At 45.4% G+C, this 22,406-nt stretch overlaps 1 protein-coding gene across 2 annotated transcripts in view; it reads left to right on the top strand.

Moving 5' to 3' along the window:
• Positions 1-22,406, top strand: part of ABTB1 (ankyrin repeat and BTB domain containing 1) — a 96,690-nt gene that overhangs the window by 21,530 nt on the left and 52,754 nt on the right. The window contains exons 3-4 of one of the 2 annotated variants that reach the window (XM_068251532.1): positions 1,505-1,560; positions 4,622-4,766. In XM_068251532.1, the coding sequence (XP_068107633.1) occupies positions 1,505-1,560; positions 4,622-4,766 (201 nt within the window). Of the gene's footprint in view, positions 1-1,504; positions 1,561-4,621; positions 4,767-20,532; positions 20,588-22,406 lie in introns of those variants that run through there. The other variant, XM_068251534.1, reaches the window with a different exon arrangement.

Raw genomic sequence — 22,406 nt, 5'->3', positions numbered from 1 at the left:
ATATCAAAATATATCATAAAAATCTCAGTCTGTATAAAAGCTCAGCACAAATAGTGTGACAATTCATGCCAGTTTCAGCTCTGTATGATTTTTGTCTTCAAGAACAATCCATATACCGTAAATTCTCAGTTATCCAGATGGAACTCTGGCATCTGGAAAGCTTCAAGCAACCATCAGGCCTGGAACCCACTGCAAAGCGCTTTCGCTAATCGCAAGCGCTAGCATTTTGTATGAGCAGTTTGTCAGCGGTTTCATGAGCGTTTAGAAAGTGATTTTACAAAGTGTATCAATTTGCCAGCGATTGTGTAGCGATTAGCATTTTAAAGTCTGGTCCTTTCAATTAATTTTAATTTTGTTACAGTGTGTGGTAACGTTAAAACGCTAGCAAAATCGCTCCATGCAGGTTTTAATGAGCGATTAAGCACTTTACATTGAAGTGCTAACGCTCCCAAAATGCTGCATGTCCTGTGTTTGCGATTTGAGGAATCTCAAACGCTCCAGTGGAAGTTGCCCCAACCATTAACATTAGCTGAGCGTTTTGGCAAAACGCTAGCATTTTGAATCGCTCCAGAAATGCTCACAAAACCGCTCTTGTGGGTTCCAGGCCTCAGGGCACGTGGTGGTAGGTGGAGTGGGAAAGGAATGTGGGAGGTCCTCTCTTAATATTGAGAGCAGTGCACCGTGACAGCTACTTACAAGACCTCTGACCGATCCTCTATCCTGGAGGCTAGTGCACTGATTAAGGGCTCTGCCTCTGACACAGGAGATCAGGGTTCCAATCTTGGCTCTTCCTGTTCAGCCAGCATGATTCAATAAGGCGACCTTGGGCAAGACTCCCTAACACTGCTACTGCCTAAAGAGCACGCTCTAGTGGCCGCAGCTCAGGTGCTCTGAGTCCGCTGGGAGAAAAGCACGATATAAATGAAATGTTCTTTGCGTTGTCTTGTCCTTCACACCGTCAGCTACCGGCTGCTCTGTTGCATCCCCGTTCAGGTCACGTGCAAGCGTTGGAGCCGTACAGAGAGGTTAAGCAGCTGAGGAGTGAAGAAGGCGGCGCTCTAAGTAGTTTCTGCTGCGCGCTGCTTCATCTACTGGGGGAGGTGAGTATTAATTTTAGACCCAGCTGGTTGAATACTCAAGCCACCAGCAAGAACACATATCAGACAATCCCCGTCTGTGGCAGTTAACAGGGACTTTACTGTAATTGTCACAGAATAATGGTCCAGTCATGTGACAGTCTGTAACCAAGTGACAAGGGGCCAATTTACTCAGCTCAGAATGTTAGTTGAGGCAAAACAGCAAGAAGCATGTGATGTCCATCATAATGTTCCATTCTCTAAAGCTGGCCTGACAGTGCTAATCCTTTTATATAAATAAATCATATATAGTCATTCTTGTTAAACCGCCCTTATAGCATCACATTGGCCAGTTTTCATTCCAATGCCCTGAGTTGATGTTGATGTTTTCATGTTACTGACCTGTCTTGTTTTCTCTCTCTTTTAAGGTATTACGCTTGTCTGTGTGGACATGAGGAACTGGTACGCTATCTTTTAGCGAATGGTAAGCGCGCTGAGATTCTCATAGTGGTCCCTAAACCAGTGTTCCGCCAACCCTGTCCTCAAGGCCCACCATCACTGCATGTTTTGTATAAATCCACAGAGGTAGTTAATCCGCTCTGCTGATGAGACACCAGTTATCTCACCTGTGCATGTCTGTGGTTTTCTGCAAAACATGTACTGTTGGTGGGCCTTGAGGACAGGGTTGGGGAACTCTGCCCTAAAGGGATCTGTGAACCGTCAATAATGAAGTGAAGTCACATTTGTGACACAATCGCTATCTTTTAGAGGTGCTGTCATCAATCCTACCTGGCAATTCTATACAATGGTGGTTATCTTCTACCTACCCAAAGAAGCTAGGCAGTAGACAGGAGGTGGCTTTTATAAGCCTAGGCACATCTAACTAGCAATATGATCACACGGCGTTTGACCTGACCCTAGTTTACATTTGGTATTGGGCTCTGCCCGTGCTTTCCTGGCCGTGGGAGGAAGTGACATCATAGCATGCTGTGGAGGTGGGTGAAGCTGGACACTACATCCAGGAAAACGCCGAGAGACCAATGTAGCTTGGCATCAATGGATGCTACACTGTAATAATGTGGATACTACTGACTAGAATAACAGTGCTGTCCATATGACTGTAATAGGTTTTTTATTTATTATTATTATTATTATTATATTTGTCTCATTACATGGTGCCCTTTGAAAGTTGGGATTTAAAGATTGTAGTGATAGGGATCATGCTATACTGGGAGTTTTTCCTTATTAGACATTTAGTATAGCTTTAAAGCTTATGGTCACATGACTTTCTGGTTACATTCTTATTGCTAGAGGTATTATTATTATTATTATTATTGATTTATAATGTGCCAACATATTAAGTGGCGCTGTACAAAGTAGGAAAACAAGCAAGGGATACATAATGATGCAGACCATGATAAACATCAAATATGGACACTGGTACAAAATACAGAATTTGTAATTACAATGACAAATGTAACATGATGAATAAAATGTATAGCAATTCCAAGACACAAAAGGGTGATATAACCCTGCCCTTGAGAGTTTACAATCTACATTGCATAATAATTAGGGGTGTTTAATGAGTAGCAAATGGTGTGTACACACTTGAAAGATATCAGACCAATTTTACCCCCTTCCATGTAGTATGAGAGCCATACCTTCACAGTCTATTCTATTGAGCTGAACTCCCCATCAGACAGAAATCTTTGCAGGATGCTGTACACAAAGATGCTGTACAGACACAAAAGATTATTATCTGCAAAAGATCCATTCCTGCAAATTGCATTGATAGTCTGTGAGATCTGCAGATCCTCATACACGCCTTGTTTAACAGACTTCATCTGCATATCTGACAATCATCTGCAGATCTGAAGATCCATCCTGGTGGATCTGATCTGCGGATGAATGTCTGTTAAACCAGGTGTGTATGAGGATCTGCAGATATCAGACTATGAATGCATTTTGCAGGAATTGATCTTTTGCAGATAATGATCTGTTGCATGTGTACAGCATCTTTATGTGCAGCATCCTGCAAAGATTTGTATCTGATGGGGAGTGCAGCTCCATAGAATAGACTGTGTAGACTGTAGAGTATGGCTCTTATACTACATGAAAGGGGGTAAAATTGCTCTGATATCTTTCATTTATCTTTCAAGTGTGTATGTAGCATAATTCTGCAATGTTTGCATAATTAATGTAAATTGTATGCAGCTTAAAATTGGGCCAATCCATTCTACTTCCTGGCGATTCTGACCCAATTCCAAGCTGCAAATAATTTGCATTACATTTGCATTCTAGCTGGAATTCTTTGGGATCCACTATCTCTAATTACAGTAATTTTGGGCTCATTGACTCACAAAGAAATTGACTCACAGAAATTAGCTGATTGCTTGCTCTTCAGGTTTCACAAGCTAATGAACAAAGGCCCTTGTTCATTTCACTTTTTCTCCTAAGTTTTCTTCTAGGTCAAGCATGGGAAAAATACATTGGTGGCCCAAAGTTTTGACAATGGCACAAATGCTGTTTCTACAAAGCAGCTTCAGTGTTTTTAGATATTTTTGTCAGTGGTTTCTCTAGCCTATTGAAGCACAATTACAAGCTTTTCCCGCATTTCAAAGGCTTTTATTGACTAAGTTGATGCAAAGAGTGGATATTTGCAGTGTTTCTTTTTCGAGACCCCTGCAGTTTGCCTTGGCCTAGTGCACACCAGAGCGGTTTGGTCGCGTTTTCAGATCCGATTGCAGATGTGGAAACGCTAGGGTAATGTATTTCAAAGGGCTGGTGCACACCAGAGCGGGAGGCGTTTTGCAGAAACGCATACTCCCGGGCTGCTGCAGATTTTGGATTGCGGAGGCGTTTCTGCCTCCAATGTAAAGTATAGGAAAACCGCAAAACGGCAGTTGAGCGGTTTTGCGGGCGTTTTTGTTACAGTAGCTGTTCAGTTACAGCTTTACTGTAACAATACATGAAATCTACTACACCAAAAACGCTTCACAAAACCACAAAATGCTAGCTGAAACGCTACAGAAAAAGAAGAAAAAGAGTTTGAAAATCTGCTAGCATTTTGCGGATCTGCTAGCGGTTTTTGGTGTGCACCAGGCCCAAGAAGAAAACTTAAAGGAGTCATCAATCAAAAAAAGCTCCCTGCCGCTTTACTTACCTGAGGCTTCCTCCAGCCCCTTGCAGCTGACCTGTCCCACGCTGACCGTTCTGCTCGCAGTCGCCGGCCTGGGGTCCCTGGTGGTGCAGAGGCCGACCTCCTCTAGGCGCGGACAACGTGGACTTGATTGACAGCGGTGCTCACGCTGACGCAGTAGAGGCGACCTCGAGGTCACCCTCTGCGCCAGCAGGGACCCCGGGCCAATGGCTGAGTGTGGAGCTGCGACGTAGGAAATGTCAGCTGCAGGGGGCTGGAAGAAGCATCGGGTAAGTAGAATGGGGGGGGGGGGGGGGGGCTTTTTTGACCGTTGACTACTTTAAGAGGAAAAGTGGATCGATTAAAGGATTGAGTAAAGTGTTGCATGCTACTTTGTCTTGTACAGGTGCCCGGTGTGAGGTGAACACGTTTGATGGTGAACGCTGCTTATACGGTGCACTGAGCGACACAATTCGAAGGGTGCTGAAGGAGTACAAGCAGATCACGGCAAAGTGCATGCAGCGGGATTACTATGATGACTTCTTACACAGGTGGGTGGAACCAAGTACCTGTTAGCGTGAGGGAAGCCATGACTGTCCAGAAGCTGAGGAATTACTCAAAAGAGTTAGGACCAGCACCATGCAGAATAATAACAATAATAATAAGCAACAAGTTAGAGCAATAATTTAATTAGAATGTGCTAAGGGGAACCAGGGGAAAAATTCTGATACAAAACAAAGAAAAAGACCCCCATAAACAGCACCAGACTAATAAGATGAAGGGTATATCAAACTTTATTATGTTCCAAAAAAACCATCAATAATAATAAAAACAATGATTAAAAAAGGTCACAAAAAATGACCAACCGGGTCTCTCGATCCCATTCAATAGTGAATAATACATGTAATAAGGATAACACCATCTGGTTACTGGTACAATGATCCGAAATAGAACAATCACCTCATATATGTATATATATATATATATATATAGATACAAACCACACAGAATTATATATAAATGACATTTATATATAATTCTGTGTGGTTTGTATATATATATATATATATATATATATATATATATATATATATATATATATATATATATATATATATATATATATATATATATATATATATATATATATATATATATATATATATATATATATATATATATATATATATATATATATATATATATATATATATATATATATATATATATAGATAGTGATTGTTCTATTTCGGATCATTGTACCAGTAACCAGATGGTGTTATCCTTATTAAATGTATTATTCACTATTGAATGGGATCGAGAGACCCGGTTGGTCATTTTTTGTGACCTTTTTTTAATCATTGTTTTTATTATTGATGGTTTTTTTGGAACATAATAAAGTTTGATATACCCTTCATCTTATTAGTCTGGTGCTGTTTATGGGGGTCTTTTTTCTTTGTTTTGTATCAGAATTTGTCCAGAAGCTGAAACTGTTGTCTTGTTCAATAATGTTATTACTTCTTCTATTTATATAGCGTCAACGTCTTCCATAGCGCTGTATATATTAACCACTTGAGGACCTAGGGCTTTCTACCCCTTAAGGACCGGCCACTTTTTTTCCATTCAGACCACTGCAGCTTTCACGGTTTATTGCTCGCTCATACAACCTACCACCTAAATGAATTTTGGCTCCTTTTCTTGTCACTAATAAAGCTTTCTTTTGGTGCTATTTGATTGCTCCTGCGATTTTTACTTTTTATTATATTCATAAAAAAAGACATGAATTTTGGCAAAAAAATGATTTTTTTAACTTTCTGTGCTGACATTTTTCAAATAAAGTAAAATTTCTGTATACATGCAGCGCGAAAAATGTGGACAAACATGTTTTTGATAAAAAAAAAAAACCCATTCAGTGTATATTTATTGGTTTGGGTAAAAGTTATAGCGTTTACAAACTATGGTGCAAAAAGTGAATTTTCCCATTTTCAAGCATCTCTGACTTTTCTGACCCCCTGTCATGTTTCATGAGGGGCTAGAATTCCAGGATAGTATAAATACCCCCCAAATGACCCCATTTTGGAAAGAAGACATCCCAAAGTATTCACTGAGAGGCATAGTGAGTTCATAGAAGATATTATTTTTTGTCACAAGTAAGCGGAAAATGACACTTTGTGAGAAAAAAAAAAAGTTTCCATTTCTTCTAACTTGCGACAAAAAAAAATGAAATCTGCCACGGACTCACCATGCCCCTCTCTGAATACCTTGAAGGGTCTACTTTCCAAAATGGGATCATTTGTGGGGTGTGTTTACTGTCCTGACATTTTGGGGGGTGCTAAATTGTAAGCACCCCTGTAAAGCCTAAAGGTGCTCATTGGACTTTGGACCCCTTAGCGCAGTTAGGCTGCAAAAAAGTGCCACACATGATGTGACAATCCAGCCCCGCGATCCCGTCGAGATCTGCTCCCGTTAGCGTACGCAGGAAGTACGGGCGCAGACGGACAACGAGACCGGTTGCTGGATCGTCAGAGGTAAGAAGAAAAGGGCGACAGAGCGTGCCAATCCCGTCTAATCTGCTCCCGTTAGCATACGCAGGAAGTACGGTGAACAGATTGACAATAAAGGTTGGTCGCGCAGCTGCCGACAATATGTAATGGGACAAACATCCACCAATCCCGTATTACTAGGCCACTGTTGCCATGCAGGTCTCATGCGCTAGAGACTGCTGGAGGCAAATTCACTGTGTGCGTAGTAAACGGTTAAGATTGGTTGGAGGTGCCCATACATGTACAATTTTGATTGTATATACAATCGGTACGCAAAAAATATCGATTTCGCGCTGGAAATCGGGTAAATACACTGCCACCACTGTCCGGTTGTATGGAGCACACAGTCTCCAACGCTATCATAATACGGTAGCCAGCCCAATCACGTTCAACACGCTCAAGTCACCGTTCGGGGAATAATCACTTCCGACGGCTTAAAGACTGTGAGCAATGTGACGTTAAAGAAAGGTTACTGGGTCCCTATATGATGCAATCTCGAATTGTATTTATAATCGAGAAACTAAGTTATCGATTTCGCACAGGAAATCGGGTACTAGCTAATCCTAGAAGGAAGAAACGGTTATTTACAACCTAGCTAGCAAATCAACAATTTTAAGCAAATCCTAAAACAATGCGGTAGTATGACTGACTCTTCAGAGGGCAGATTCGTTATAGCAGCAATCAGATGACCAGAACAGGCACAAGACTGAACGATAAAATCGTTAGTTTATTTCTAAACTACATACACACAGCTTATTTTAGAACAGATTGATTGACAGAGAGAAGAGAGGAAAAGAGAACAGAATGTCTGATTATATACAGTTCAAATACCGTTATTGGTAGTCCATGCGGCAATCGCAAGTCTTTGGCGAAAGTCCCAAAATGGCGGTTGCCATGCGGCCAACAGGCCTTTGTTAGGAAGTTCCAAGAGGGAGGGTTTGCCCGCGTCCTTGCGGGCTGCCAGGATGTTACTAGGCATCAGATTGAAGGTAAAGGACACAGAGCTTTCTGGGCTCTGTCTGGTTATAGCCCCCACTCCAGCAAGGAGGGGTTAGGGGGCGTGGATCACACACCTCTTTGGAATAGGAGATCTCTGCCCCCCTCCGAGAGACAAAATTTTACCTGAATCATGATAAGTGTGCTCATCTGCAAACCGTACAAGTTGTGTTAAATCTAATAACATTTTTAGGTTTGTCAGAATTTATCAAGACCGTTGATACCAAACTTGGGGAATCAGACCCCTGGGGTATTAGAGGGTTATTTTAAAACAATCTTACGCTAGATCTGGCAGTCCGATTGGTCCGTAAACCTGTCAGAACCAGCGCCCTGTGGAATCCCATAACCTGTGCAGATTTCATGGGCAGGGAGATCTGCTATGTCAGGAATTATGAAGGAAATATGGAGAACATATGAATATTGGGATTCCTGAGGTCACAGCAGGTTTTCCTAGGGTCATTGAGAAAGCCAGCTGTAGTCTCTAAGTGGCTTCTGCAGGATGTTAGCAGGACCTCCTGTGGCTGCTCTTTTCATGTACGGAGCTGAGGAGCCACCAAGTCGGGGTTAGGCAGTGAAGGTGTGAGATTTCCCTCCTTCTGCCTGGTTGGGGGTCCCTGTGCTGGCAGAAAATCTTTTCAACAGGAGGCTAATTAGCTGACCATGAAAAGATTTCTCCAGCCCTTTGGTGAAGGGAAAAAAAAAAAGTGTATTTAAACCAAAAACTGTCAGTTTGGGTGGTTTGCGAAGGACTAGCGTTGGTAACTCCATGACGCATTCGCTATGTCATACCGACGGCGTCACATCTCCTCCCCTTCCAAGATTGGGGAAGGATAGGTTAGCAGGACCTTGACTGAAGCAATACCAACTTGCTACTTGGGCTCAGTACAGCGGGGCAGCCTGGGTTCCACATGACCTTGGGGTTGCCCTTTTTTGTGTTGGTCAGTGGTTTAGCCAGGAGGCTACAGGGCTTCACAAACGTCCTGTAGTATCCCGCTGTTCCCAGAGAGGCCTGTACCTCTGTCATGACAATCTGATCTACGTCTGGTTCAACGGTCAGATTGTCAGCTGACAGCTGTCCTAGTACCAGGGATGAGTGATCGCAGTGTTGCTCCCAAGTCGGGGGGAACACAGGGATGTCATCCGGGTACGAGACTGTACAACCGTGCTTGCCCTTCAACAGGTCGTTCCAGGCCTGTTGGAAGGTGGCTGGGGTATTCCTCCTACCAAAAGACATCCGCATCGAGGCGTTTAAGTCCAAGGGCAGGGTGAATGTGGATTCCAGGCGTGCCTTGGGCACGGTTGGAATCTGCCAGTATCCGTAGCTCCGATCTATGATCGTTAGGTAGTTGGCGGATGCCAGCCAATCCAACAGATCACCGAGGGGAGTCATGGGATACGCAACGGTTGTTGGGATGTCGTCCGGCATCCTATAGGCCTCACAGAACATGGTGGTCTGTGAGCTAGAGGATTTGCGGAGGACAGACATCTGTAACATCTCCTCATACTTCATCTTCACTTTTGCTTGCACCTCCGGAGAGGCGCTGTAGGGGATCTGCCATAAGGGCTTGTGAGTCCCCGGGTCCCTTCTGTGAACTGCTGTATCCTGCCCAGGGTTGCTGTGAAGATTTCGCTGTGGGGGCGCAGTGCGCTTCAGCGAGGCCTTCGGGGAGTACGAGAGGTGGGGGGTGACTTTCACATCATCCGCCAATTCTCGTGTGGGAGTTATCAAGCCTAACAGGGGACCTGTATCTTCCTGTTCTAAGTGGCCGTAATCTCCTAGAACTAACTGCGTTCTGTCTGACTGGGCTTCTAACAGATCCACATGGACCATGCTTTCACCTGGGGTGTCAGTTACATGGGGAATGGGTTCCCTGGAGTAGTTACCATTCTCCCAGTACACCTGTAGTGGAGCTTCCACTGCTGGCGGCTTAGCGGTCTGGCCACTAAGCGCACGCAGGTTGGAGTCGCTCTGTAGTATCCTCACGGATGTGGGACTACAAGTCTCAGCCAGCTGCCTAGTGTGATCTGAGGTCAGCTGCTGAAAATCAAACTCTCTGGGGTCAGAGCTGACAGGAATGCCTGCAGGCTCTGAGCTCAGGTTACCAACAGTACTGTGTGTGTCTGTCTGCACAGGTACACCACAATAAACATCACCTTTTGGGTAAATCAAAATCACGTCAATATTGACATTGGTCTGGGGGTCAGAGATATCAGGGGAAGTCAAGACTCCTCCAGATAGTCCTGAGTCCGGACTACCGGTGACACTGAAGGCGTCACCCAGCGTACTGTCACAAACATGCACAACACTATCAAAAGCATTTGCATAACATGATATGTCATTTTTAGCATGTGTGTCACCCGCCTGAAAGTCAGAATTGTCAGAGGGGATCCCTGCTGTCAGCTCTGAGTTCATGCGGCTGGCCATAGAGCATGTAATGGCCAAAGAATGTACAGCGTTTCTATCACAATTATCACTGACACATGCAATTTCATTAGTAATAACAGGTGCAGAAAGGGATAAAAGACAGTCAGTTGCTGGTACATATAAATCTGAGGGTACCTCCCGCCCAGCGGCGTTAGGTACAGTAGCATTAGCAGGTAAGGGTTTGACATCTCCCTGTTTTCCCAAAGGCTTGTACAGTACCTGGTGGTCAGGGAGTCCTGCTGGGAACTCCTGCATATCAGCAGAAAATTCCGAAGGGCACACAAGCGTGCCTAGATCAGTGCCAAGCACAGGAGGAGAGGGAAACTCCGCAACAGCCCACTCTGGAAAACCCACCCCCCATCCGGCCTTCTCGGGACCTGGGATAACAGGGTTGTGGTGGTTGGGCCTGACTTCAGTCAGGGTGAGGAGCTTTTGTGGGAGAATATCTTCCTCTGTGGCAAGGTCGGAACAGACCAAGGAAACATCTGCTTCTGGAGCACTGGAGCAAAAGATGATCTGGTCGTCCACTGGAGCACTGTGAAGATTTCCGGAACCGTAGAGCATCTCTGACACGCTGACAGGCTGTGCAGAGGGTGATGCAGGTGACGGATCAGGGTTGCTAGCCATCTTCGGGCTAGGGACGGTCGTTCTCTTCCTCTTGGGACAGAAGAACTTTATGTGGCCGGTCGAGCCACAAAGATTACACATGCGAATGGCAGGTGTGTCAGACTGGGGTGCAGCAATAGCAGCAGCTGCAGGTCTCAGTGGCACAAAGCTCGCCGGACCAGGAGGAGCGAATGCAGTAGGCTTACCTCCTTCCAAGTCTTGGGACAGTGTTCTGTGACTGTCCAGCACCAGGGTTCTCTGGCTGTCAGGTACAGGAACCTGATGGTACGCCCTCTCAGAGGTGCATACAGGAAAGTCTCGTTCCGTGCCCTCTTCCATGGCAGGAAGTTTAGCTGTGGGGGTCACGGGTAGAGGTTCGCATCTCTCCACCGAAACACATAGTGAAGAGTGCTGATTTGATTGGGTTAGCTGGGCCAACTCCAATTCACGCTGGAGCCGTAGCTCTTTGATCTGGAGATCCCACTGGCGCCGGCGCGCTTGGTGCTCTGCTTCACGCTGGAGCATCCGTTCTCGGAACTCCTGGTACATGCGCAGATCCTCGCCGGTCAGGTTTGCCAACCACTCCGGGGGTATCAGGACTGCGGTGTATGGAGGCATTAAGCAAGGTGGCGACAAGGATTCCATCTCTGGAGTAATGCCACCAGCTCAGCCTGGTATGTGCTGCAAGCAGCAATGCCGTGCAATTTGCAGAGGGCTTGCAAGTCAGGAACTGACCAATTCTGGTGAAACTGAACTGAATCAGACATTCAGAAGAGAAGAGTATAAGAAAGAATAGGATATAGCAAAGAAAAGTTAGGAAATGTAGACCAATCTATTCGCTATCAATGTGTACCGTTTTGTGCCCAGAACTTCGGTTCTGCAAGACAGGATACTTAGCGACCACTGTCTTATTATTCTGGTTGCAAAGACTGAGTTTGTCAGATCTTTGCGCTCTGATTTCCCAAAAGCTGGCTATGCCTGGTTTTGGGGTGTGCTATCACCACCACTGCCCACCAATGTGACAATCCAGCCCCGCGATCCCGTCGAGATCTGCTCCCGTTAGCGTACGCAGGAAGTACGGGCGCAGACGGACAACGAGACCGGTTGCTGGATCGTCAGAGGTAAGAAGAAAAGGGCGACAGAGCGTGCCAATCCCGTCTAATCTGCTCCCGTTAGCATACGCAGGAAGTACGGTGAACAGATTGACAATAAAGGTTGGTCGCGCAGCTGCCGACAATATGTAATGGGACAAACATCCACCAATCCCGTATTACTAGGCCACTGTTGCCATGCAGGTCTCATGCGCTAGAGACTGCTGGAGGCAAATTCACTGTGTGCGTAGTAAACGGTTAAGATTGGTTGGAGGTGCCCATACATGTACAATTTTGATTGTATATACAATCGGTACGCAAAAAATATCGATTTCGCGCTGGAAATCGGGTAAATACACTGCCACCACTGTCCGGTTGTATGGAGCGGACAGTCTCCAACGCTATCATAATACGGTAGCCAGCCCAATCACGTTCAACACGCTCAAGTCACCGTTCGGGGAATAATTACTTCCGACGGCTTAAAGACTGTGAGCAATGTGACGTTAAAGAAAGGTTACTGGGTCCCTATATGATGCAATCTCGAATTGTATTTATAATCGAGAAACTAAGTTATCGATTTCGCACAGGAAATCGGGTACTAGCTAATCCTAGAAGGAAGAAACGGTTATTTACAACCTAGCTAGCAAATCAACAATTTTAAGCAAATCATAAAACAATGCGGTAGTATGACTGACTCTTCAGAGGGCAGATTCGTTATAGCAGCAATCAGATGACCAGAACAGGCACAAGACTGAACGATAAAATCGTTAGTTTATTTCTAAACTACATACACACAGCTTATTTTAGAACAGATTGATTGACAGAGAGAAGAGAGGAAAAGAGAACAGAATGTCTGATTATATACAGTTCAAATACCGTTATTGGTAGTCCATGCGGCAATCGCAAGTCTTTGGCGAAAGTCCCAAAATGGCGGTTGCCATGCGGCCAACAGGCCTTTGTTAGGAAGTTCCAAGAGGGAGGGTTTGCCCGCGTCCTTGCGGGCTGCCAGGATGTTACTAGGCATCAGATTGAAGGTAAAGGACACAGAGCTTTCTGGGCTCTGTCTGGTTATAGCCCCCACTCCAGCAAGGAGGGGTTAGGGGGCGTGGATCACACACCTCTTTGGAATAGGAGATCTCTGCCCCCCTCCGAGAGACAAAATTTTACCTGAATCATGATAAGTGTGCTCATCTGCAAACCGTACAAGTTGTGTTAAATCTAATAACATTTTTAGGTTTGTCAGAATTTATCAAGACCGTTGATACCAAACTTGGGGAATCAGACCCCTGGGGTATTAGAGGGTTATTTTAAAACAATCTTACGCTAGATCTGGCAGTCCGATTGGTCCGTAAACCTGTCAGAACCAGCGCCCTGTGGAATCCCATAACCTGTGCAGATTTCATGGGCAGGGAGATCTGCTATGTCAGGAATTATGAAGGAAATATGGAGAACATATGAATATTGGGATTCCTGAGGTCACAGCAGGTTTTCCTAGGGTCATTGAGAAAGCCAGCTGTAGTCTCTAAGTGGCTTCTGCAGGATGTTAGCAGGACCTCCTGTGGCTGCTCTTTTCATGTACGGAGCTGAGGAGCCACCAAGTCGGGGTTAGGCAGTGAAGGTGTGAGATTTCCCTCCTTCTGCCTGGTTGGGGGTCCCTGTGCTGGCAGAAAATCTTTTCAACAGGAGGCTAATTAGCTGACCATGAAAAGATTTCTCCAGCCCTTTGGTGAAGGGAAAAAAAAAGTGTATTTAAACCAAAAACTGTCAGTTTGGGTGGTTTGCGAAGGACTAGCGTTGGTAACTCCATGACGCATTCGCTATGTCATACCGACGGCGTCACAATGTGGTATTGCCGTACTCAGGAGAAGTAGTATAATGTGTTTTGGGGTGTATTTTTACACATACCCATGCTGGGTGGGAGAAATATCTCTGTAAATGACAATTTGTTAATTTTTTTTACACACAATTGTCCATTTACAGAGATATTTCTCCCACTCAGCATGGGTATGTGTAAAAATACACCACAAAACACATTATACTACTTCTCCTGAGTACGGCGATACCACATGTGTGGCACTTTTTTGCACCCTAACTGCGCTAAAGGGCCCAAAGTCCAATGAGTACCTTTAGGATTTCACAGGTCATTTTGAGAAATTTCGTTTCAAGACTACTCCTCACGGTTTAGGGCCCCTAAAATGCCAGGGCAGTATAGGAACCCCACAAATGACCCCATTTTAGAAAGAAGACACCCCAAGGTATTTCGTTAGTAGTATGGCGAGTTCATAGGAGATTTTATTTTTTGTCACAAGTTAGCGGAAAATGACACTTTGTGAAAAAACACAATTAAAATCAATTTCCGCTAACTTTTGACAAAAAATAAAATCTTCTATGAACTCACCATACTCCTAACGGAATACCTTGGGGTGTCTTCTTTCTAAAATGGGGTCATTTGTGGGGTTCCTATACTGCCCTGGCATTTTAGGGGCCCTAAACCGTGAGGAGTAGTCTTGAAACGAAATTTCTCAAAATGACCTGTGAAATCCTAAAGGTACTCATTGGACTTTGGGCCCTTTAGCGCAGTTAGGGTGCAAAAAAGTGCCACACATGTGGTATCGCCATACTCGGGAGAAGTAGTACAATGTGTTTTGGGGTGTATTTTTACACATACCCATGCTGGGTGGGAGAAATACCTCTGTAAATGGACAATTGTGTGTAAAAAAAAATCAAAAGATTGTCATTTACAGAGGTATTTCTCCCACCCAGCATGGGTATGTGTAAAAATACACCCCAAAACACATTGTACTACTTCTCCCGAGTACGGCGATACCACATGTGTGGCACTTTTTTGCACCCTAACTGCACTAAGGGGCCCAAAGTCCAATGAGTACCTTTAGGATTTCACAGGTCATTTTTGTTTCAAGACTACTCCTCACGGTTTAGGGCCCCTAAAATGCCAGGGCAGTATAGGAACCCCACTAATGACCCCATTTTAGAAAGAAGACACCCCAAGGTATTCCGTTAGGAGTATGGTGAGTTCATAGAAGTTTTTATTTTTTTGTCACAAGTTAGCGGAAATTGATTTTAATAGTTTTTTTTCACAAAGTGTCATTTTCCGCTAACTTGTGACAAAAAATAAAATCTTCTATGAACTCACCATACTCCGTACGGAATACCTTTGGGTGTCTTCTTTCTAGAATGGGGTAATTTGTGGGGTTCCTATACTGCCCTGGCATTTTAGGGGCCCTAAACCGTGAGGAGTAGTCTTGAAACCAAATGTCGCAAAATGACCTGTGAAATCCTAAAGGTACTCATTGGACTTTGGGCCCCTTAGCGTACTTAGGGTGTAAAAAAAGTGCCACACATGTGGTACCGCTGTACTCAGGAGAAGTAGTATAATGCGTTTTGGGGTGTATTTTTACACATACCCATGCTAAGTGGGAGAAATATCTCTGTAAATGACAATTGTTTGATTTTTTTACACACAATTGTCCATTTACATAGAAATTTCTCCCACCCAGCATGGGTATGTGTAAAAATACACCCCAAAACACATTATACTACTTTTCCTGAGTACGGCGGTACCACATGTGTGACACTTTTTTGCAGCCTAGGTGCGCTAAGGGGCCCAACGTCCTATTCACAGGTCATTTTGAAGCATTTGTTTTCTAGACTACTCCTCGCGGTTTAGGGCCCCTAAAATGCCAGGGCAGTATAGGAACCCCACAAGTGACCCCATTTTAGAAAAAAAGACACCCCAAGGTATTCCGTTAGGTGTATGGCGAGTTCATAGAAGATTTTATTTTTTGTCACAAGTTAGTGAAAAATGACACTTTGTGAAAAAAAACCAATAAAAATTAATTTCCGCTAACTTTTGACAAAAAATAAAATCTTCTATGAACTCGTCATACACCTAACAGAATATCTTGGGGTGTCTTTTTTTCTAAAATGGGGTCACTTGTGGGGTTCCTATACCGCCCTGGCATTTTACAGGCCCAAAACCGTGAGTAGTCTGGAAACCAAATGTCTCAAAATGACTGTTCAGGGGTATAAGCATCTGCAAATTTTGATGACAGGTGGTCTATGAGGGGGCGAATTTTGTGGAACCGGTCATAAGCAGGGTGGCCTTTTAGATGACAGGTTGTATTGGGCCTGATCTGATGGATAGCAGTGCTAGGGGGGTGACAGGAGGTGATTGATGGGTGTCTCAGGGGGTGGTTAGAGGGGAAAATAGATGCAATCAATGCACTGGGGAGGTGATCGGAAGGGGGTCTGAGGGTTTGGCCGAGTGATCAGGAGCCCACACGGGGCAAATTGGGGCCTGATCTGATGGGTAGGTGTGCTAGGGGGTGACAGGAGGTGATTGATGGGTGTCTCAAGGTGTGATTAGAGGGGGGAATAGATGCAAGCAATGCACTGGCGAGGTGATCAGGGCTGGGGTCTGAGGGCATTCTGAGGGTGTGGGCGGGTGATTGAGTGCCCTAGGGGCAGATAGGGGTCTAATCTGATAGGTAGCAGTGACAGGGGGTGATTGATGGGTAATTAGTGGGTGTTTAGGGTAGAGAATAGATGGAAACACTGCGCTTGGGTGGTGATCTGATGTCGGATCTGCGGGCGATCTATTGGTGTGGGTGGGTGATCAGTTTGCCCGCAAGGGGCAGGTTAGGGGCTGATTGTTGTGTGGCAGTGACAGGGGGTGATGGGTGATAGGTGATTGGCAGGTGATTGACAGGTGATCAGTGGGTTATTACAGGGAAGGACAGATGTAAATATTGCACTGGCGAATTGATAAGGGGGGGTCTGAGGGCAATCTGAGCGTGTAGGCGGGTGATTGGGTGCCCGCAAGGGGCAGATTAGGGTCTGATCTGATAGGTAACAGTGACAGGTGGTGATAGGGGGTGATTGATGGGTGATTGATGGGTAATTAGTGGGTGTTTAGAGAAGATAACAGATGTAAACGATACATTTGGGAGGTAATCTAACGGCGGGTTTGCGGGCGATCTAATGGTGTGGGTGGGTGATCAGATTGCCCGCAAGGGGCAGGTTAGGGGCTGATTGATGGGTGGCAGTGACAGGGGGTGACAGGGGGTGATTGATGGGTGATAGGTGATTGGCAGGTGATTGACAGGTGATTGACAGGTGATCAGTGGGTTATTACAGGGAAGAACAGATGTAATTAATGCACTGGTGAATTGATAAGGGGGGGTCAGAGGGCAATCTGAGCGTGTGGGCGGGTGATTGGGTGCCCGCAAGGGGCAGATTAGGGTCTGATCTGATAGGTAAAAGTGACAGGTGGTGATAGGGGGTGATTGATGGGTAATTAGTGGGTGTTTAGAGAAGAGAATAGATGTAAACAATGGATTTGGGAGGTGATCTGATGTCGGATCTGTGGGCGATCTATTGGTGTGGGGGGGTGATCAGATTGCCCGCAAGGGGCAGGTTAGGGGCTGATTGATGGGTGGCAGTGACAGCGGGTGATTGACGGGTGATTGACGGGTGATCAGGGGGATAGATGCATACAGTAAACAGGGGGGGGGGGTGGTCTGGGGGGGGGGGGTCTGGGGAGAATCTGAGGGGTGGGGGGTGATCAGGAGGGGGCAGGGAGCAGGGGGGGGGATAAAAAAAAAATAGCATTGACAGATAGTGACAGGGAGTGATTGATGGGTGATTAGGGGGGTGATTGGGTGCAAACAGGGGTCTGGGGGTGGGCAGGGGGGGGTCTGATGGGTGCTGTGGGCGATCTGGGGCAGGGGGGGGGAGAAATCAGTGTGCTTGGGTGCAGACTAGGGTGGCTGCAGCCTGCCCTGGTGGTCCCTCGGACACTGGGACCACCAGGGCAGGAGGCAGCCTGTATAATACACTTTGTAAACATTACAAAGTGTATTATACACTTTGTATGCGGCGATCGCGGGGTTAACATCCCGCCGGCGCTTCCGTATAGCCGGCGGGATGTTGCGGCGAGCGAGCGGTGACAGGCGCCGGCGGAGGATCGCGTCACGGATGACGCGATCGCTCCGCCCATGCCCTTAAATGGACCGCCACCTCTGTGGGTGAGCCGGTCCTTAAGGGCTCCACTTCCCGGCCGCCTCTGTGCGTTAGGCGGTCGGGAAGTGGTTAAAAAACAAATCGTGGGCAGCATGGATACATGAGACATTCAAAACTCTACAAATAGGACATCCAGCAGTAGAAGTACAAATACATACAGTAGTTAAGTGGTTTGGGACATCAACATTACTAGTACATGTTCATATGATAAAATACAGTAGAACAAGAAACACTAGGAGGAGGTCCCTGCCCTTGTGTGCTTACAATCTAGAGGGTCGTGGGTTGGAGACATTAGGGAAGGAGACACAGGGGTTAGTGGATGAGGCAATAAACCTCCAATGTCATCTATAGCAAATTATAGGGTTGTCTGAACAGGTGTGTTTTGAGAGTACGTTTGAAGGTTTCCAGGCTCGGAGCATAATGTACTGGCTATAGGAGAGCATTCCAAAGGAGAGGTGATGCTCAGGAGAAGTCCTGGAATGAATGTTGTGATCTTTGTGTAGTGATGGCTGTAATTATAAATATTTTCTCTCACAATGTTGTAATGACTGTAATTATAAATGTTTTCTCTTAGAATATAGTCACATTTCAAAGTTTTAAAGCCAATGTCCGATTGAGTATATAAGTACATGCGCCGCCTCCATTCAAAATACTTTTTAATTTTTTGGTCATTAGACCATCACCCCGCCTTGTATTTTCCCTTGTTGAGTCCTAATCCTAGGTACACACTATAAGATTTTTCTGGCAGATTTACTGTCAGATCGATCATTTCCAACATGTCCAATCGATTTCTAACTGTTTTTTTTATCGCTTTCCTACAGAAGTGATTGAGAAACGGCAGGGCTGTGGAGGTGGAGCAATTTTGGGTACCTGGAGTTGGGGGCTTCATAAACTGAGGACTCCGATGATTTTTGGACCATGAGGAGTTGGAGTTATTTTAGGTACCCTGGAGTCAGTGGTTTCATAAACTGAGGATTATTTTTGTACCGACTCCACAGCCCTGGAAAATGATCCGAAATCAGATCGGACATGTTGGAAATAATCGATCTGACAGAAACTCTCCTAGTATGTACCAAGCATAAGGCAGGGAAGGAGAGAAAGTGGGTAGATTTAATATTTACTACCCCTCCCTGTCAGAACATCGCAGATCCCTAGAATTTTGCGGCCATTTACAGTGACTGTCATGTGACCACCAATGATAACTCAAAACTGAGGTGTATATTTTAAAAATAGTTGACTAAAGCTAGGCTTTAAAGCGTACCTGAAGTGACGTGAGATGATTAGATAAACATAGGTGCATACAGTATATTACTAGCCCTAATAAAAAATTGTCTGAATTACATTTCTGTTTTCCTGTACAGTAAGTGTTAAAGAGAAACTCCGACCAAAAATTTAACTTCATCCCAATCAGTAGCTGATACCTTTACATGAGAAATCTATTCCTTTTCACAAACGGACCATCAGGGGGCGCTGTATGACTGATATGGTGCTGAAACCCCTCCCACAAGTAATCCCTCCCACAAGAAAAGTTCGAACTTTTGTGGAAAATAGCTGTTTACAGCTGTTTTCAACTGCCAAAAACCATGCAGCAGCTACATCACCTGCCAACAGTAAAATGTTCACTGGAGTTCCTCTTTAAGGGGCCCATACACTGGTCGATTTCAGCCATCGATCGGTCGCAAATCGATCGATTTGCAGCTGGTTTTGCTCGATTTGATTTATCTGACTGGCTGGAAAATCTAGGTGGATCTACTGCTGGCAGCAGATCGATAGCCCATAGAGTTGCATTGGATCTAATGGTGCAATAATGCATTTATGTCGATTTTTCAATAGATTTAATTCTGAAATCTATTGGAAATCTGTTCTTAAGGAGCCCATACACTCCAATTTTTGGCCAATCGATCGATTGGTCGATTGCAAATCGATTGACCAATCGATCGATTTGCGGCCGATTTTGATCGATTTCAATTCAATCTGGCAGGCTGGAAAATCTAGATTGATCTGTTGAGATTGCTTATCCTTTTGCGTTGGCCCTAATGGAAATCTGATGGTAAAAAAAATGCCATCAGATTGATTTTCAACTGGAAATGGTTAAGAAAGACAACCGCGTACCCCTATACATTTGTTAACTGGGGATGGTAAAGTCCAATGAACCCCACTGCATGAATTCTGCAACCTGCATAGATGTGCAAAAGGCCCCCCCCCCTCACCTTCCTCCTAATCTTAAACGCAGCTTACCTCATTATGTCATACAAACGGCCCCAGTGGACACATGCTCTGTTACGTGCAGCCATTGCGGACTCGGGAGGCGTTAATGACTGCACCGCATACAGTATTGCACCCATTAAGCCCTCCTGTCCCTTAAAGATAGACCGTGACCAAGAATTGAACTTCATCCCAATCAGTAGCTGATGCCCTCTTTTACATGATAAAGCTATTCCTTTTCACAAACGGATCATCAGGGGGTCTGTATGGCTGATATTGAGGTAAAACTCCTCCCAAAGGAAACTGAGGACCATGGTCCTGGCAGTTTCCTGTTTGTGAACCTCATTGCATTGTGGGAAATAACAGCTGTTTTACTGTTTACTGCTGTTACCAACTGCCAAAAAAAGCAAGCAGCCTATCCTTTCACTGACATAATCTGCCAGCAGTAAAAATGTCACCATATGGTAAAATGTCAGAATGTAAATCAGGGAGAGGAAAGATTTTACAATGGGCAAACACTGACTAAATCATTTATACATAATTATTGTAAAAATGAAACACTTTTTTTTTTTAATTATTATTATTACATTATTTTCACTGGAGTTAAGCTGGGGATACACGGTACGTTTCTGTACCGTGTATCGACCAGCTGATAATATTCAGCTGGCCCGATCAAGCCGCTCGATCCCCGCCGGCGGACAATGGCAGGGAATCAAGCGCTGATAAGAAAGGCCCGGGGCGGGGGCGGCGGCTCCGGGGACGCAGCTGGGGTCGATCCCGACCCGTGTATCCCCAGAACTACTCTTTAAGTGCAACCAATAACTCATCCAGGCCCCCATGTGCTGCAATTATTCACTCTCATTTCTGCAGCCCAGTATTTCCCCCGCCCCTTTCTTTGGTAACTGTTGTGAACAGGACTTGCAGACCTGTATTTTCTTGGCATTTCCTTTCCTCAAAGTATAACTTACCGCAGGGTAAATTGCTGCAAATGGGAATGTCACTATTAGTACACACATTACTCAGTGTGCTCAGTGCTGCCCATGACTTGTGTATAAGTCGACCCCTATACTTTTTGTAAAGTGAATCAGAACTAAATTTCTAAACTTGTACTCGAGTATACAGTATATTGCACTTTTATCCTGGCGGACTCAAAGCGCCAAACCTGCCACTAGGGTGCCCTCTATCCGGCAGTAGCAGTATTAGGAAGCCTAGCCCAAGGACACCTTACTGAATAGGTGCTGGCTTATTGAACAGGAAGTGCTGAGATTCAAACCCAGGTCTGTATCAGAGGGAAAGCCATTAACCAGTACACTATCCAACAATGAATACATTCTACTACAGGTTAGAGGAACAGCCTCAGTTACAGTATTTGTATCTAGGAGTTTTTATCACCTATACTTCCCTCCATGGATCCACAGCACTGATGCTGCTGAAGTTCTGGGACAGCTGCACCGCCCCATGTGACCACTCTCCTTCCATTCTGCCCACATGATGCTTCTCCCATACTTTACATTGGCGGTCAGAGATGCTCACAGCCTGGCAGCCCTAGAACGCAATGACCTCATCACATGCATCCACACAGGGACAGGCAACCTTACTGTTTTTGTACAGCAGCCTTTTTGCTTTTACATAACCTATATGTACTTTTCAAGCTGATGATATTTTAACCACTCAAGGACCGGGCCATTTTTCACTGATCTGTGCTGCGTGGGCTCTCCAGCCCACAGCACAGATCACCTTTGAGGCAGGGCGATCAGACTTCGAGCCCCCCCCCCCCCCTTTTTCCCCCACTAAGGGAATGTCCTGCTGGGTGGGGGGGGCGGTTTGCCACCGCTCTGTGTGGCCGAGCGGGGGGGGGGGCTCCTCAAAGCCCCCCTCCGCAGCGCTATTCCTCCCTCCCTCCCTTTCCCTCTCGCTATGGGCGGCACAGGACGGCGATCCGTCCTGTACCGCCTCTGATAGGCTTCAGCCTATCAGACGGCGGCGATCCCCAGCCAATCAGAGGCCGGGGATCGGCGATCTGCTTTATGGCGCTGCTATGATGTATGATGTAAACACTGGGGATTTCTTCCCCGCATGTTTACATTTCGCCTGCGAGCCGCGATCGGAGGCTCGCAGGCTGTTCACGGAGACACCCTCCGTGAACTGACATGGAACGGCCGCTTCCATGGAAACACCACTTCGACCTGCCGACGCCTATCGGCGTTAGGCGGTCATTAGGACACCTGAAGTGAGGGATTTAGGGGTTTATATATATATATATTATATAATTTTAGAATTTTT

This window comes from Hyperolius riggenbachi, chromosome 9, assembly GCF_040937935.1.
Source record: "Hyperolius riggenbachi isolate aHypRig1 chromosome 9, aHypRig1.pri, whole genome shotgun sequence".
NCBI classification, from domain to species: domain Eukaryota; kingdom Metazoa; phylum Chordata; class Amphibia; order Anura; family Hyperoliidae; genus Hyperolius; species Hyperolius riggenbachi.
Note: the sequence above shows the minus strand (reverse complement) of the source record. Positions and strands in the feature narration are given on the sequence as shown.